Source organism: Balaenoptera acutorostrata, chromosome 1 (genome assembly GCF_949987535.1).
Source record: "Balaenoptera acutorostrata chromosome 1, mBalAcu1.1, whole genome shotgun sequence".
In the NCBI taxonomy this organism is placed as follows: Eukaryota; Metazoa; Chordata; class Mammalia; order Artiodactyla; family Balaenopteridae; genus Balaenoptera; species Balaenoptera acutorostrata.
The window spans coordinates 14,850,266-14,866,167 of NC_080064.1; the positions used below are offsets into that span (position 1 = coordinate 14,850,266).

General features: G+C 39.7%; 1 protein-coding gene across 8 annotated transcripts in view; it reads right to left on the reverse strand.

Moving 5' to 3' along the window:
* The window catches only part of UBR4 (ubiquitin protein ligase E3 component n-recognin 4), a 129,979-nt gene that overhangs the window by 97,081 nt on the left and 16,996 nt on the right, over positions 1 to 15,902 (reverse strand). For all 8 annotated transcript variants that reach the window (XM_028164698.2, XM_028164693.2, XM_028164695.2 and 5 more), the window contains exons 12-22: positions 13,843 to 13,942; positions 13,570 to 13,707; positions 12,986 to 13,103; positions 11,921 to 12,108; positions 10,843 to 11,002; positions 10,639 to 10,724; positions 4,615 to 4,784; positions 3,068 to 3,350; positions 2,294 to 2,429; positions 1,278 to 1,357; positions 649 to 777 (exon numbers count right to left, since the gene is read on the reverse strand). In XM_028164698.2, coding sequence (XP_028020499.2) covers positions 649 to 777; positions 1,278 to 1,357; positions 2,294 to 2,429; positions 3,068 to 3,350; positions 4,615 to 4,784; positions 10,639 to 10,724; positions 10,843 to 11,002; positions 11,921 to 12,108; positions 12,986 to 13,103; positions 13,570 to 13,707; positions 13,843 to 13,942 — 1,588 coding nt within the window. The remainder of the gene's footprint in view (positions 1 to 648; positions 778 to 1,277; positions 1,358 to 2,293; positions 2,430 to 3,067; positions 3,351 to 4,614; positions 4,785 to 10,638; positions 10,725 to 10,842; positions 11,003 to 11,920; positions 12,109 to 12,985; positions 13,104 to 13,569; positions 13,708 to 13,842; positions 13,943 to 15,902) is intronic.

Sequence of the window (15,902 nt, forward strand, 5' to 3'; positions counted from 1 at the left end):
TACAATTTTCAAAGCAGAACTGGGTGGAGTCCCAATCTTCAACTGAGATTTGGCTCTCCAGTCTGCTCACCAGGTCTTTCTAGAGAATACACCCAAAGCAGGAAACGGTAAAACGCACATTTTATATCTATATAAAACTTGTTCCATATTCTGCACATTTCACATGCCAAGAAAGCAATTCTGAGACAACTTTGGCTCCCCAGTAATTCACCAAGTAACTGAAAGAGAGCAAGACATTCTCCTCAGCACGCCCGCAATCAGCTGGCCCTTTCTGTGGCCTTAATTGCTGTTGTGAGCTCTACAGGCACGAGACACATTCACAGGACCACAGGAAAAGCTCAAGTGTGAGGCTTTCAATATCATACAACAACCAGCATTCACAGGAGGTACAGAACTTAGGTGACGCTTACTCTCAAAGTCACATTCTTCTAAATGTTAACAAAAAAATGCAAAAATGATAAAAAAATTATCTCTAAGGTGAACATAACCACCCAAACTAGATAGAAATAATGAAGTATCTAGTCAGTTTTGCAAACAGATATCCAATGAACTGACTAGATGCCAGAAGGAAATTTCTGGTAGACTGCTACCCAATCATCAAACATATCCCAAACTCTTCTTAATTAGCCCAGGTTTCCACGGTCTTACCAGGGCTGTTACATTCTTGTTTTCCTTTCTCCTGACTGTATCAAGCTGGGATCCAGCTGCCAGTAGGGATGTCAGTGCAATGTAGAGCTCATCATACTTGACAAGCTTGGAGTAAAGAACATCACATGCCTAATATCAAGAAAGAAAGGCAATCGTTTTTTCTTATTTTTTGAAATATCTTTTTCCTACTACCCATACACTACCACTTAAACTCAGGATTGAGAAAATAGCTCACTCCAAATATAGTTATTAATTTCTCATTGCAGCATGATTCCCACTTAGGGACCAACTCAGTTTATGGATTATTGTGAGCACACAAGTGCAGGCTTTAGAATGAGGCAACTATTATGTCCATTAAAATAGCTGCATGTGAAAATGCTAACAGATATAGTCTTCAGGAATAACGTGTCAGAGGTGTCAACCGCCAGGAAGGACATCCCCTACCGCCAAACTGGAGCCCAGTGAATACATCTCAAAACAACACTTTCCTTTTAGAATAAGCTCAAATCCTAATATAGACCAAATTCCCTCATTACAAAAAGTTAAGTCATTCCCTTTCCCCTGATAGACTGATTTTGGTGGAGACCATCTAACCAACATGTAAAATGGGATTTTTAAATTCCTGGTACCACAGAATCAAGTCGGTTCAAATCATCCTCTGAGGCTTCTGGGGACAGGACACAGTAGAATCTGGGTTGTGGGACGGCATCTGAAAAACAATGTGCTTACTGAAAGAATGGTTTCATTCTCAAGCCTAACAAATATGAAACATAAAAACAAAGAAAACACTTTGGACAAGGGTTTCCCAACCTTGGCACTATGCATTGACATTTTGGGCCAGATCATTCTCTGCTGTGGGAAACTGTCCTATGTTTAGCACCATCCTGGCTTCTATCCATTGATTGCCAGTAGCACCCTCCCAGTTGTGACAACCAAATATGTCTCCAGACATGGCCCCAGGGCCCCTTTGGGGATGGGGAGCACAATCATCCCCAGTTGAAAACTTCTGCTCTGGGAGTTAACTTCTGCTCTATAATCATCAAGTTAATCAACAAAATTGTATCATTAGACTGACCGCCTTAAACTTAAATGCTGTTTCCCCAATATCAAAGGGACTAACTACTAAGAGATCCCAATGATAATAAATTCATACTAGAGCTTGATGAACATTTCCACCAAATACACTTTACATCTAACAATCCTCAGATGAAAGCAAACACATGCTAAAACGAACACAAGAGGCACCTTCTGAAAAGTATGGACCACTGCTACGTGAGAAACACTGGAGAGAATGTCACAGCTCCCACTGTCTGAAGACCCTGACCCAAAGAAATTAGCCTGTGGGTTAGAACCATGTCGCTAAGGGAAAACTAATTCAATCACCCAGTGTGGCAGGAATACATATACTGCACTCTATGGCCAGAGGATTCCTAATTCTCGTGCCTCAATGTTTTTTGCTTTTAAATAGATGCAGGATATGCGAGAGTCTGTTTCCGCAAGAGTTTTGAATCTGTAGGTATCTGCCACCCACAGGAAGGAGACTAAACCGATGACCAAAGATCCTCAAGGATGCCCCAAGCTCCAAATTCAACCCCTCCAATGAAAATCAGCAAGTCAGTTTTTTATTGACAATCTTCTTTCTGACCTGATGAAAAATGCTTAGACCAGTTTTCTTCTACTTCTTTGAACCCATGATAGAGAGGGGTGGTCGCCCGGCGGCCGTTGCTGTCTTGGGATCCATTCACCCACCCAAAAGGAGGACTAAGCAGGTTATGCTGCACCTTTTAAAACACAAATACTCAAGTTAAGAGAGATACACAGTCATCATTCTGCTTCTCACTCCAGGCTTGATATAAGATTGGTACAGCAAAGTTTGGGAAACTTATAAACCAAAACGAAATTTTAGATTTTTCTGTGACTTCTTTTGGGAAACATCTTTTTGCTGGAGTATAAAGGGAATAGTGTTCAATGAAACATTTGAAGAAACGCTGAATTCTTAAATGGCCCTTCCATCCTCATTTTGGATCCCTGCAACAAAGGAATTTACTAACCCATAAAATTTACCGCTCGACCATCATTCAACCACTAGTAAATACTAACTGAGGCCTGACACGCACGGCACTGTGCTCGACACAGGTAAAGTGGGGTAGTTCAAAGAAGGACACCTGTGAACAGAGCCTATGAGCCAATTTTAACAAATGCATCAAATCAAATAATCTACATCTATCGCTTCTGGCTAAACATAAACTGTGGGTGCAAAGACACAAGTCCCAGGGGTCACCTAAGGCTACTCAAACACACCACAATGAACACCTAAACCCTAAAGTGAGCAGGTCATTTTGGTTTGGAGCATGGTAACTTGAGAATAACTACGCTCTCAGTAACAGCTGTAAAGCAAAAAGAACGTGTTCATCTGTACCTGCTCAAACAGATACACAGGGGCTTTGGAGTACTGATGAAGCAGATAATCAAAGATCAAAAGCAGGCGAGCCAGGATGAGAGGCACAGAGCGCGTTTGGGCATCCATGTTGGCACTCAACTCCTGGATGATCTGCACAAAAAGGGTCAATATGTCCCGCCGGCCTTTCTCAGAGAAGTTGTGGAAAATGAGGAGGAGCAGCTGCAGGTGTTCTACATTCAAATCTTCCGTCTCACTGGGCACCACCCCTTGCAGGGCATTCTGCTTCATTGTTGACAAAAACCTACCACAGAGGAAAGGAGAACATGTCTGGTGAGGAAAAGTCAGAACATCCCCCAAGAGTGACAATGTCCAATGCCGGAAGAGTCCAACTTCTTAAATTAAGATAACGAATTAAGGAAGACAAGAAGCTACATGTAATGAGAAGATAAAAACTAAATCTTGGCTACAAAAAAGCCAGATTTGGCCACAAACACATTTTCAAGACCCTTCGGCAACATTAACTGCGGCCACAGTGGCAGTTAACCCCCACGCTGCCGTTCCTGACAATTCTGAAAAGAATTACAAGTTCTCCAAAAGGCGGCTATTTTTTTAAATTAATAAATCCGGGCAGATAGAAGCAATTCAGTTACTTTTTCCCTATGATTTGATTCTATAGTTTAATTCTCGTTTTGAGAATTTATATTACAGGTTAAAAATCACTGCATGATAACAGTCAAAATTAACTCAATGCACTTAAAAAGCAATAAAAAAATTATACTATTCAGAGAATCTGTGAGAAAAGCTTTTATGCAAAAAAGGAATGAATGTAGCCAACTATTTCCACTGCCTTTGGCTATTAGGAAAGAGATTTGTATTTTAATAAGGGTTTCGCTCCCCACCTCCCCCGGGCCCCCACCTTCCGGCCTTTTTGCAAGATTCTACCAGGAAAAATATAGTGCATATCTGGCATTCAAGGGGGTTTATAGTTTCTCAAATCCAGCATTAGAGCTATATGATCGTAGAATGGTGAAGAGGAAAACAAAGCCGTTTAGGAAAACAAACTGCTTTGAAGACTCCCAACCATGTAAACAAAAATGGCAAATACAGGTCCATCTAAAGAGGATTTAGATGATTAATGTGAGCTTCCCCCAAGTAAAAAAATTCTTTAAAAGTTGTCCAAAAAAGACTGCAAGTCACTCTAAGTGGTTTCATGTTGAAAGCAAAATATCCAAAGACAGAGTTGGCTTCCCTGTTGTTCCCGCTTTCCAAAAAAAACCAGGTCAGGATAAAATTGGTTACGTTCAGGATTCAGGTTCTATCTCATAATTGCAACCAAATCCCCCATGTGCTACAGGAAGATTCTATTTCCAGACTGTAGTTTATATACTTCTGTTTTTTAAACAGCACAACTCCTCTCAAATCCCATCGGAAACACACCCCTCCACCCTTGCCACTTTAAACTTATCATCAGAGTACCATCCCAGAGCCACAGATGAACTACAGATAAGTCAAACAAATTTTAAAAAGCAGCCTTCTCCGTGGGGCTTCTATTTAAGTTACCTTACCTGTCCCAAACTTTAAGGCATTCAGGGACGTCAGGGTCACCTTGAGCGCCGGCTTTATGTTGCCAGATGAGCAGGAGGCGTGAAAGCACAGACAGGCTTTGAGGATGAATGTACAAGGGCCAAGGGCCCTCAGAAAAAGGAGCCACTCCCAGCTGCTGCAACAGTGTATTCTAACATGAAAGACATACAAGAGACCATTAGGGAAAAAGGCAGGGGATGAAGTCAACAGATTACTAATGCTCTCTAATGTTACTTTTTAACACTGAAAGGAATACTTTAAAGAAAGGAAGACAAAGAAATTCAAATTCAGAAGCAGTTTGCAAAAGGTCATTCAACACATGAGAAAAATATAAAGGAAAAATTACTAATCTAACCCCATTAACAACTATAGTTCATTAGTGTCAGAAATGGGGTCCCCAAAAAGAAGACGTGCATGGAGACAGCAGAATCATAAGTTTCCAGTGGATACTGTGCCTTCGAAAGAAAACTTTTTCAACAACTGTAATAGCTAACATTTTTCTTTCATAATCAGTTACATGCCACAAACAACAATCCAAAGGGGGATTTCCAACAACTTATAAATCCAACAGCTTCTATTAACAGTATTAGCAGAGAAATTTTGCCTCTAAGATGTCAAGGCATCTAGAATTAATCAGGGTTGTCTTTGCCTCCAGTTGTGGCATGTCTCTCAAATGAGCTTTACTTCCAGCTCGGTTACCTAAGCTGCAACTTATCTCCCCAAATACACACACAAGCTGAGCAGGATGCCAATGGAAAACCAGATAAAAGCCTGCTTTCTCTCACTTGGCTTCAGAAAACTCAAATCATGGTTACCTCAGGATATAGGATAAATTTTGAAGTCTGCCAAATTAAATTATATTCTTATAAAACATCCTAGAGAGGGACTTCCCTGGTGGCACAGTAGTTAAGTAAGAATCCACCTGCCAATGCAGGGGACACAGGTTTGAGCCCTGGTCCAGGAAGATCCCACATACCGCGGAGCAACTAAGCCCGTGTGCCACAACTACTGAGCCTGCGCTCTAGAGCCCGCGAGCCACAACTACTGAAGGCCACGTGACTAGAGCCCGTGATCCGCAACAAGAGAAGGCACCGCAATGAGAAGCCCACACACCACAACGAAGAGTAGCCCCCGCTCACCGCAACCAGAGAAAGCCCGCACGCAAGGAAGACCCAACGCAGCCAAAAATTTAAAAATAAATAAATTTATTAAAAAAAAAAAATCCTATAGGACCCTATTCCTCGAAAACATTCAAAAAGTCACAGATATCATGAGTAGTTCCCAGGTACTGGGGGGTTACCATAGGCTAACTGTTGTACAGAGACCGTCACACTAAATGCTCAGAGCTACAATGTCAGGTGGGGTGTGCTCCACTTCACTGATATGGGAAACAGAGCTCAGAGTGGCTTAAGAACATGACCAAAGCCACAAGATTACCAAGTGCCGAAGCAAGGTTTATCTCTAAAACCTACATTCTTCATCACTATGCTCAACACAGCCATAATGACTAACTTCTCAATTCCTGACTCAAGAAAACAACTCAAAAAAAGAAAACATGCCTGAGCTATATCAGAAGTGTTAACTGGAGCATTACTGTAATAAAAAAATCAAATCAAGGGACATGCAGCCATAATGGTGGCAACTGTAAAGACCAAGGTAAACATAAAAACATACTCTATATATATTACATTACATATATAATAGTAAAATTTGAAAAAGCAGAAACCAAGTGATATATCAATGTTCTGATAATAACTGTAAAACTATGCCACTATACAGACAGGGACTAGAAGGAAACATGGAAAAACTAAAATCATAAATTTCGTGGAAGGATTATGATGAATGTATATTCCTTATAAAGTTATTTACACACTTTTTTAAGGGAGTTTTTGTTTCATGTCAGTTATTTGTGTCTTTAGGTCAGTTTATTTAGGCCTCAGAACCTTAAGAAACGAGCTAACATTCCTCAGGGACCTAGTTTTTCCCTACCACTCAAACTCTTATTAGCTCTAAGGAAGAAGAACTGACTTCTGAAGTAGTGAAACTGAGCCACAGCACAGCAAAACCCTGGCCTGACCCCATTCCTTGCCACCCTCCGGCTACCTTTCCTCCACTCCTCCTCAACGCTGGCATTCCTGAGGTTTCAGCCTCAGCCTTCATCTCTCTTGCTACCCCCAATCCATCTCATTGTATCTCATCACTTCAACAATTGCCTCTTAATGGATAATCCCCAAAGCCATATTATCAATCTTAATTTCTTAACTCCTAAATTTCAGACTCACATTTCCAACTATTTTCTAGACATCTTCATCCCACCAGCACCTCAAAATTTCATCGTATTTAAGATGATATTTTTTTCAATAGTAGTAATGGTGACTATTTATTTAAACTAAAAACACTCATAATATATAAACTGTTTTTCTCATTTGATTGAAAGGGCTACAAAATTCAACATACTGACAAAGGAAACAATATAATCACATAGATGATGCCTCTGCTAATTGCCTTCAGCTTACTCCTTCCTTAAAGGAGAGCCTCACACTCAGGTATACAGTTTTCTCGACCGCACAATGACTCTATGGCTAGCCTACTATATGGGACTAAAAGTCATGTTGAAGAGCTGACACTGACCTGTTTGTTTTTATAAACAGAGAGAAAATGGCAAATTGTGCCTCATGTACCTAAAGAACCCAAAGGATCATTCTGAGAAAATGTGAACTAAACAAGTGACCCATGAGAATTTAAGTTGGTGCAGCCACTGTAGAAAACAGTATGGAGGTTCCCCAGAAAACTAAAAATAGAATTACCATATGATCCAGCAATCCTACTCCTGGGCATATATCCAGACAAAACTGTAATTCAAAAAGATACATGCACCCCTATGTTCATAGCAGCACTATTCACAGTAGCCAAGAGATGGAAGCAACCTAAATGTCCACCGACAGATGAATGGATAAAGAAGCTGTGCTACATATATACAATGGAATACTACTCAGCCATAAAAATGAATGAAATAATGCCATTTGCAGCAACATGGATGCAACTAGAGATTATCATACTAAGTGAAGTAAGTCAGAAAGAGAAAGCCAAATACCATATGATATCACTTGTATGTGGAATCTAAAATATGACACAAATGAACCTATCTATGAAACAGAAACAGAATCACAGACATAGAGAACAGAGTGGTGGCTGCCAAGGGGGAGGAGGTTGGGGGAGGGATGAAGTGGGAGGCTGGGGTTAGCAGATGTAAGCTTTTATATATAGAATGGGTAAACAACAAGGTCCTACTCTATAGTACAGAGAACTATATTCAATATCTTATGATAAACCATAATGGAAAAGAATATAAAAAAAAGAATGTATATATGTGTATAACTGAATCACTCTGCTGTACAGCAGTAATTAACACAACACTGTAAATCAACTATACTTCAATTTAAAAAAAAATTTTTTTTAAAAGAAACCTGAAAAAATAAATAAATGTGACCCGTGAGTAAATACAATCTCTGAGTTGACTTAAACCTAGAAGAATGAGCCACTGAGTACTCAGTATCACTCCTTCTACCCCCAAACCAACTCTCCTTCCTGACCGCCCTATTTCTATTAAAGACAACAGCGTCCTTCTAGTCTCATTTGGGTTTCAAGGGTTTTAAATTTAGGCAATATCTTGAATTCCTTCCTTTCCTTGTCCTTCACCTCATTCAAATAATTTCCCATGATCTCTACAATAGGTCCTTTATCCACACCCTATCTCCCCTCTTTCTCATGATCCCGTGCTAACTCAAGTCAACTTTATTTCTTCAGTCCCTATAACAGTACCTGGCACATAGTTAAGTGTCAATGAATACTTATGAATGAACCTAGATCACCATAGTAATAGTATTATTATAATTTTATATGCAATGTTAAATATAATATTAAGTAATAATAGTAACAAAATACATTTTACTGCAAAATACATTTTATTGCACTGTCTGTGTCTTGCAACCTAAGTCAGGCACCTTGGCTAAGGCAGCTTTGCACATTACTCCAAAGAAACAATATCCAAGGTAGGGGAACTCAATAGTAGATGGATTACACTGACTATCCTTCACAGCAATGAAATGTGGGGGAACAATTTAAAGTTCCATGTTTGGAAATGGACTGAAAAAGGAGATCTGAGGATTTCCTCTGCAGAGTCAGTAGCTATGGGCAGCCAGGTTGCATGTCCACACGAGGTCTGTAATTATTTTTAAATGCTAAGAGGGCAATATCATTACAGGAGTCTTAAGAATCCTATTCTCTAGAGAAAAATATTTCTTCCCCATTATTTGGACAAGTTTAGACAAGAAAAGGCCAAATCTATGAACTTTGAAACCTCCCTCCTTGCTCAGATCTGGGCAAGGCGCTGATAATTTTGGCAGGACACCCTGACCCTATAGTCTGAGAAGGTACTGCAGGCAATATACTAACTGAAGCATTTCCTTCTCTTCACCTTAGACAGGTCAACAACTTTTCTACTCTATATATTCCCTTTCCTGCCAAAAAAATTTTTTTCATGTAACAGTAGGTAAGTATAAATAGGTTTTACAATTATCTTTTAAACAACAAAAGAAATGTTTAAGAATTTCTCAAATAGCTTGGGATGTGAGAATCAATTTTAACCTCTTGAAACAGGTTCCTGGATTTTGTCCCTTTGGCGGCAACTGCAAGCCCTTGAATTGTGTTCTGATTCTGAGAATCCACTGAAATAATCTTAAGAGTAACAAAACAATTTTCAAAACAATCTTAGGGCAAATTATTGGAGATCTACCAAATTAAATTCTACTGGGGTTGATGGGGGGGGGCTGGGAGGGATGAGTGGTCACAGTACCTAAGAATCCACAGTTTTAACAAATTCCCCAGGAATCCTTATATACACTAAAGATTGAGAACCACTAACTTTGACCATGTTATTATCAGACTATGGCATCGCCAAATGTTAGGAGAGAATATGAATCCACGTATCCCTGACGCACTACTGGTGAGAGTAAAACATGGTGCAGCTACTACAGAGAGCAGTTTGGCATTATCTGCTTAAGGTCACATACTCTACAACCTGTCAATTCTACTCCAACTTATATTCCCAAGAGACTCACTTGTAACAGGGTACATACAGGGGACACGTACAAGAAAGATCATAGCAATACCTGGAATAGCAATAAAACCTGACTCACACAACCCAAATGTCCATCAGTAGGAGCAGAAGGGAGATGAATAAATTGGTATAGTCACAAACACGATGGAATATCATATAGCAGTCAAAACAAAAACTACAAAATATGCAACAGTACAGATGAATTCTGGCAATAAAGTACTAAACAATATTAAGTGAAAAAAATTACACAGAACATGATGTCATTGCTAAAAACAGTCAAATAATTTTAAATTTTAAAGTATCCCTTAAATGCAAAAACAAATACATATATGAAACTAATGAAATGAGGAATATAAGATTTAGGATTCCAGATACCCACTACTTCAGTGAGGAAAGAAAGCCACAAGGTTTAGACAACCACAATCAAGATCCTAGACTTTATTTCGGTGGTGGGTTTGCAAGTAAGAGCGTATATGAGAGCATCCATCTCCTGTAATTTGATTGATCCTTTAAGACACGCGTTTTAATTTATATTTCTTAGATTACTCATGATGTTGAACATTTCCTATGTTTGTTGGCCATTCTTTTTTTTTTTTTATAAAATGCTGTTGTCTATTTACTTTTCTACTAGGATAGTCATCAGGAGTTGTTTTTGTTGTTTTTCCTTTTCTTTAAGCTTACTAAGTGACTTAGGGATAAAGGACACATTTTTTTTTTCTCGAAATGATCCTAATTAAGGCAGAAGGACATACTAGGATAGTCTCTCAACACTCTTTCCAGGGAGGGGATCCCATGATAAACTTTTCCTTAGCAATAGAAACAAGTGCAGCCTACTGAGTACAGATGTAGAGAGCTCTTGGCCTAAACGGTTGTAGTGCACACAAACCTGCAGGTTAGGTGACTGAAGGTCAGAAGTTACCAGAGAGTGGTTGAAGTGATAGAGAGCAGCAGCAAACTCTTCATCTGATGCACCTTGAAGACAAATGGGAAAACCAACTATTCAAGCATCTAACTGATGCATTGCACCACGCTGCCAACAGTCAAACACCACTAGGAAAAAATCTGCCAGGCACGTATCCTGTCTACTGACCCTTGAGTCCATCTTTGTCCACCTCCTTAATGATACTGGCCAGGGTGGCCATATGGTGTTCTGAAAGAGATACACTCAGATAGTTTCGGATAAAATTATTCCGAGAGTTCAGCATGGAAGAGGTGATGAAGTTCAAAATGTTGGAAGCCAGACCTAAGAACTAAAAAGAACACAGAAAAGCTCAGAGCAGGTTCATAAGCCCAGAGCTCCTACAAATCCTGAATACAAACAGAAAATAAAATATGCTCATAGGTCTCATGCAATAAACACAATGAATTAAAAAATCAGATTTTAAATCACCTACAGTGGGACTAAGTTATAATAGTCTTTCCCATGTGATTCTACCAGTTACAGAAAAGGGTATGCCAATTTAATACAACAGACTTCAGGAAATGTTGCATGACAGGATTTCCAAAGAGATTAACTCATTTATTTCATTCTTCTAAGGTCCTGTATTTGTCCAGCTCTAAGATATTATTGATATATTCAATTCTGAAGCCTATACTGTCATTATACATGTTTGGAATTCCCAGTTGTTTACTTCTCTATTAAAATTAAATTTCCATCCACATCCTTGACTAGACTAAACTGTATGAAAGCAAAGACTGTATATGACTTGTTTACTGACAGAGCTTCAGAAGAGGGGCTGCTGACACACAGTACATCATTAATAAATACTGGTTGAACAAATAGTTAGCAGTCGCTTACGATGTACCAGACCTAGGCTAAGGGCTCTTTAATTCTTCACAACACTCTTAGAAGAGGTACAATCACTCCCATACAACAGGAGACAAAACTGAGGCTTGGAGAAATTCAGTTTCTTGCCCAAAGTCATAAAGCCAGTAAGTGGTAGATTCTATCTAACTCCAAAGGCTATGTTACTAACCCTCAATGAGAGAAATAACACCGAGAGTATGAGTTATTTAATCAAATATAATCAATACACTTATGTCCTAACTAAAAATATCTTTAAACATTAGTTATCCAACCTACAAAATGTTTTTGTTCAAATGATCTGATTTTCACACCCCTTCTCCCCATTTCTCCCTCCCCCTTAACCTCAGAAATCCACTCTTACCAACTCAGGATCTTTGCGACTAGCCAAAATGTTGCCCTTCTCACCAGAGGCCTGCTTACTGGGGCTTTTAACTCGAGGTGAGCTCTCCAGCGGAGGGGGTGGGGGAGGAGGCGGAGGTGCCACTTTCTCTTTACTGGGGGAGATGGTCTCTTCAAACCACTGCCCCAGAATAGGCTCACTGTCATCATCTAACAGGGAAAGAGAAAAGTAACAAAAATAACACGTTTTTAAAAAATTTTTACTACATCTGCTTTGTAAAAGTGCCTGAGTCAAAAGGAACACAAGGTTTGTAGATCATGGTGGTAGTTACACTGCTGCATAAACTTGTCAAAACTCATCTAAATGTATATGCAAAATGGGAGTATTTTATTGTATGTAAATTATACCTCAATAAAACCAGTATTTTTTTTAAAGGAACCCAATGGAGGAAGAGAAACCACCTCATTTTATTTCACCGGCAAGCCAAACATTCTCACTAGCAGAGTTTTACTTGTCTACCAACTGTAAGCCCCCAGATAAGAATCGTACCTTTGGCAATTCTGCACATTGCTCCCACAAACCTGCTTAGAAAGAACCTGAGATATTTATCTTATTCAATCCCTCTCCAAACCAAGGCAGGAGGGAATGTTAGTGTTGCCCTGTTGCTCACCACAGCAGTCTGGCATTGCTTTCTCTATGCTTCCCCAAGCCACACATCTATGACGTCAGCCAAACCCAACACCTCACATACAGCCTTCCTTTTGAGTTTCACTGGGAAAGCTCAGAGCAGAGTTCCCAAAATGAGTCAGCACAAAAAGAAATATGAACAGCTGAGATGTATTCTGATTGCAGAGGGAAAGGAACGAAAAGCAATCTGGGCTTTGCTGACGGCAGTTTTAATCACTCATCTTCAACAGCTCCGCTTACTCTTGAATAACATGTCGCCTTTAAGTGCACATGCAGTCAAGATCCATGCCGGGCAGGTGAAAGCAAACAGTGACTAGGAAGCTACAGGAAGCTCCTAGGGACACTTCCTGCTGCACTCTGTAGCTTATCCCCTGGGAGAGAGCAAAGAGGGGCGTCTACCTTGGCTGCTGTCCTCCTCCGTGCTGCTGAAATCATCCTCATAGTAGGTGTTTGAGTCAGTAGAGGCGCTGGCATCGCTGCTCATGGAGCCCTTCCTCTGACGCTGCAGGACACATGCCTAGGACAATAGCGAGGTTTCTGTAATTGATGATCACAAAAATGGAGCCATCCTACCTCGTCCCATTTGCCACGTGAAAAGTTGTTTCCGTGTCTTCTTTTCTCTAAATCCAAGAAGTATTTCTCCTAATAGCTCCCTCCAGGACTCTCATAGCCTTATCCTATAGAAGCACTCCAAAACCAGAGATGTGGACAAGAACTGAAAAAGGAATGTTTCCATAGTGTCCTCCATGTTTTTGCTTCAGCATGCCAATTGTCACAAATCACCAAGTAGCCATATGGACCACGGTGCTGATAATCAATAACTAATTCAAATGTTTGAAACCATTTAAGAGTTTTTCTCATCTTCAAAACCATTACCACAAATTATGACTTTATAAAGATCATGGCATACAGTCAGTCTCATTCATTTTGAGGAGGTTATATAAGAAGATCTTCCAAATTATCAATGGCATGACCCCACCCACCTTTCTGTAGGAAGTTGAGAGTAATGTCAACAGCAGGTTTGTCAGTGGGACAGAGTCTATCAACCGTTGAATCCTCTGTATGGACGTACTCTGGGCCATAATGCTCAGGACAGCAGGGGGACCATCTGCCTCCCAACCCTGAAGGTAACGACATGAAAAGAGAATTAATGTCAGGACTCGGCAGGGAATAACCACCTGATCTGATGGCTCAAGCGAGCTTAGCCAGAAGGGGAGCCAACAGTCAATACGCTGGTTCTGAAGACAAGCCCTCACCTTGTGCAGAGCCTCCACTTGCAGGTCTTGAAAGAGAGACGTCAACAGCTTGACGGCATGGTTTGCCAATATGACTGAGAGCACCCCAAATCCCTGATGCCTACACAAAGCAAAAAGGAAACACAAACGTTAACAACTCACAACAAATTACAATCTCCGAAACCACGGATCTTGCCATTTTGAGGTCCTACACCCACTTCAGAATCTATGGACCTTTCCCCAGGGAGAAAAAAAAAAAAAAATTGCAAAAACACATAAAATTTGCATATAATTTCAGAAGCTCACAACCTCCCTGAAGCCCATCTACACACTGCCTAAGGATCCACAGGCTTCACGTTAAGAACTTCAGGACTAGAAGAAATTCTTCCAAATCCATGAAATTTTGGAATTTAAACTATCAATTCAAAGCTATTGGGTCATGTGAAGACACTAACGTTTAAATGTTGGTTGAATTTTTAAAAAGTCATTCTTTTGAGAAGAAAAGGTTAAAAATCAGCAACTTTTACAAAATATCTGGACACAAACCAAAGAGAATAAAAACAAAGGTTTACATTAAATCTGAGTAAAACTTTCTCTTTCTGTCCAAATGACCACACGACAAAGGGTTAGTATATCTAATATACAATGAGCTCATGTAAATCAATAAGAAGAAAGGACAAATACCAAAGAGAAAACTGGGGCAAAGGATATAGACAGTGTGAAAATGACCACAATCACACTAGTTACCAATGAAATACAAGTAAGAGCAATACAGTAGTATCTTTCTCCTCTGAGATTAGCAAACATGAAGATTAATGACTCCCACTGTCAAACAGGACCTGGGGAAGAGGCATTTGCACACACACCAGCTAGGAATGCATATTAGAGCAGTTCAGCAAAACATTTCAAATTTTTAAGTAAGTATATCCTTTGTCCTAACAATTATACTTCTAGAAATTTACCCCAAAGGGATAACTGAACAAGTTCACAAAGATTTATGTTTTAGAAGGTTTATCAAAGCACAGTTTATCAAAACAAGAAATTTGGAGCACACTAAATAAGTGTTCAATAAGTTAATTAGTTAACTACAGTGTATTTATACAGTAGAATACCATCAATCATTAAAAACATAGAATCTATAATCGTATCGTAGACTGTAAACATGTCTACGATATTTTGTAACAGTGATCCTGTTTTCATAAACATGTACGTTTAACATATGAGCACAGAAAAATGTCTGGAAGAACGTTTACCAATTTGGGTGGTAGAATTTCGGGCAATTTTTTTCCTTTCTTATGGTTTGCAACCTACACAATGTATTTGCATTCTTTTAAGTCTCAAGACACTACAGCCATTTTTCAAATGTTTCTGCTACTTCTAAGGATAAACCTTTTGGCATTCTTCCATTTCCCTTTACAATGCCACACATGCAGATGCTCAAAAATCACAAACTACTGTTCTCTCTGGAACATGATTACCTCCCTATTTTGCTTAGTGTCTACTTCCTACCACCCTAATGTCTATTTCAGATTTCAGCTCAGTAACACTTCCTCAGGGAAGCCTGCCTTGATTTCTCTAACCAGGTCAAAAGCCCCTATTATAATACTCTCTAGATACAATTTGACATGTATTTGCATGAATAACTTCTTGTCTCTTCGGAATGTGTCTATTTTTTTTTATTCATCACAGCATTCCAGAACTAACACAGAGCCTGGAACAGAGAAAGTAGTGAATAATTTGCTGAATGAGGTCCAGAATGCAACTTCCTCCTTGAACTCCAGACTCACATACACAAGTGCCTACTCAACATCTCACAGAAAGATATGCCAGTCCTCTCAAAAGCAGCATGGCCCAGATTAAATTCATTTCTTCGACTTCCTGCCATCCAATCTACTCATAAACTGGTGTGCCCTATCTCAGTAAATTACACAACCCAGGTACTCATGCCACAAAATTCTGATGTCATGTTTTTCACACTCAACCTCCAAGCCACCAGCAAATCCTGTCAGCTGTACCTTCAAAACATCCCGATATGACCTCTTCTCCCTGCCTTTACTACCACCCACTCTGAGTCCCCTCAT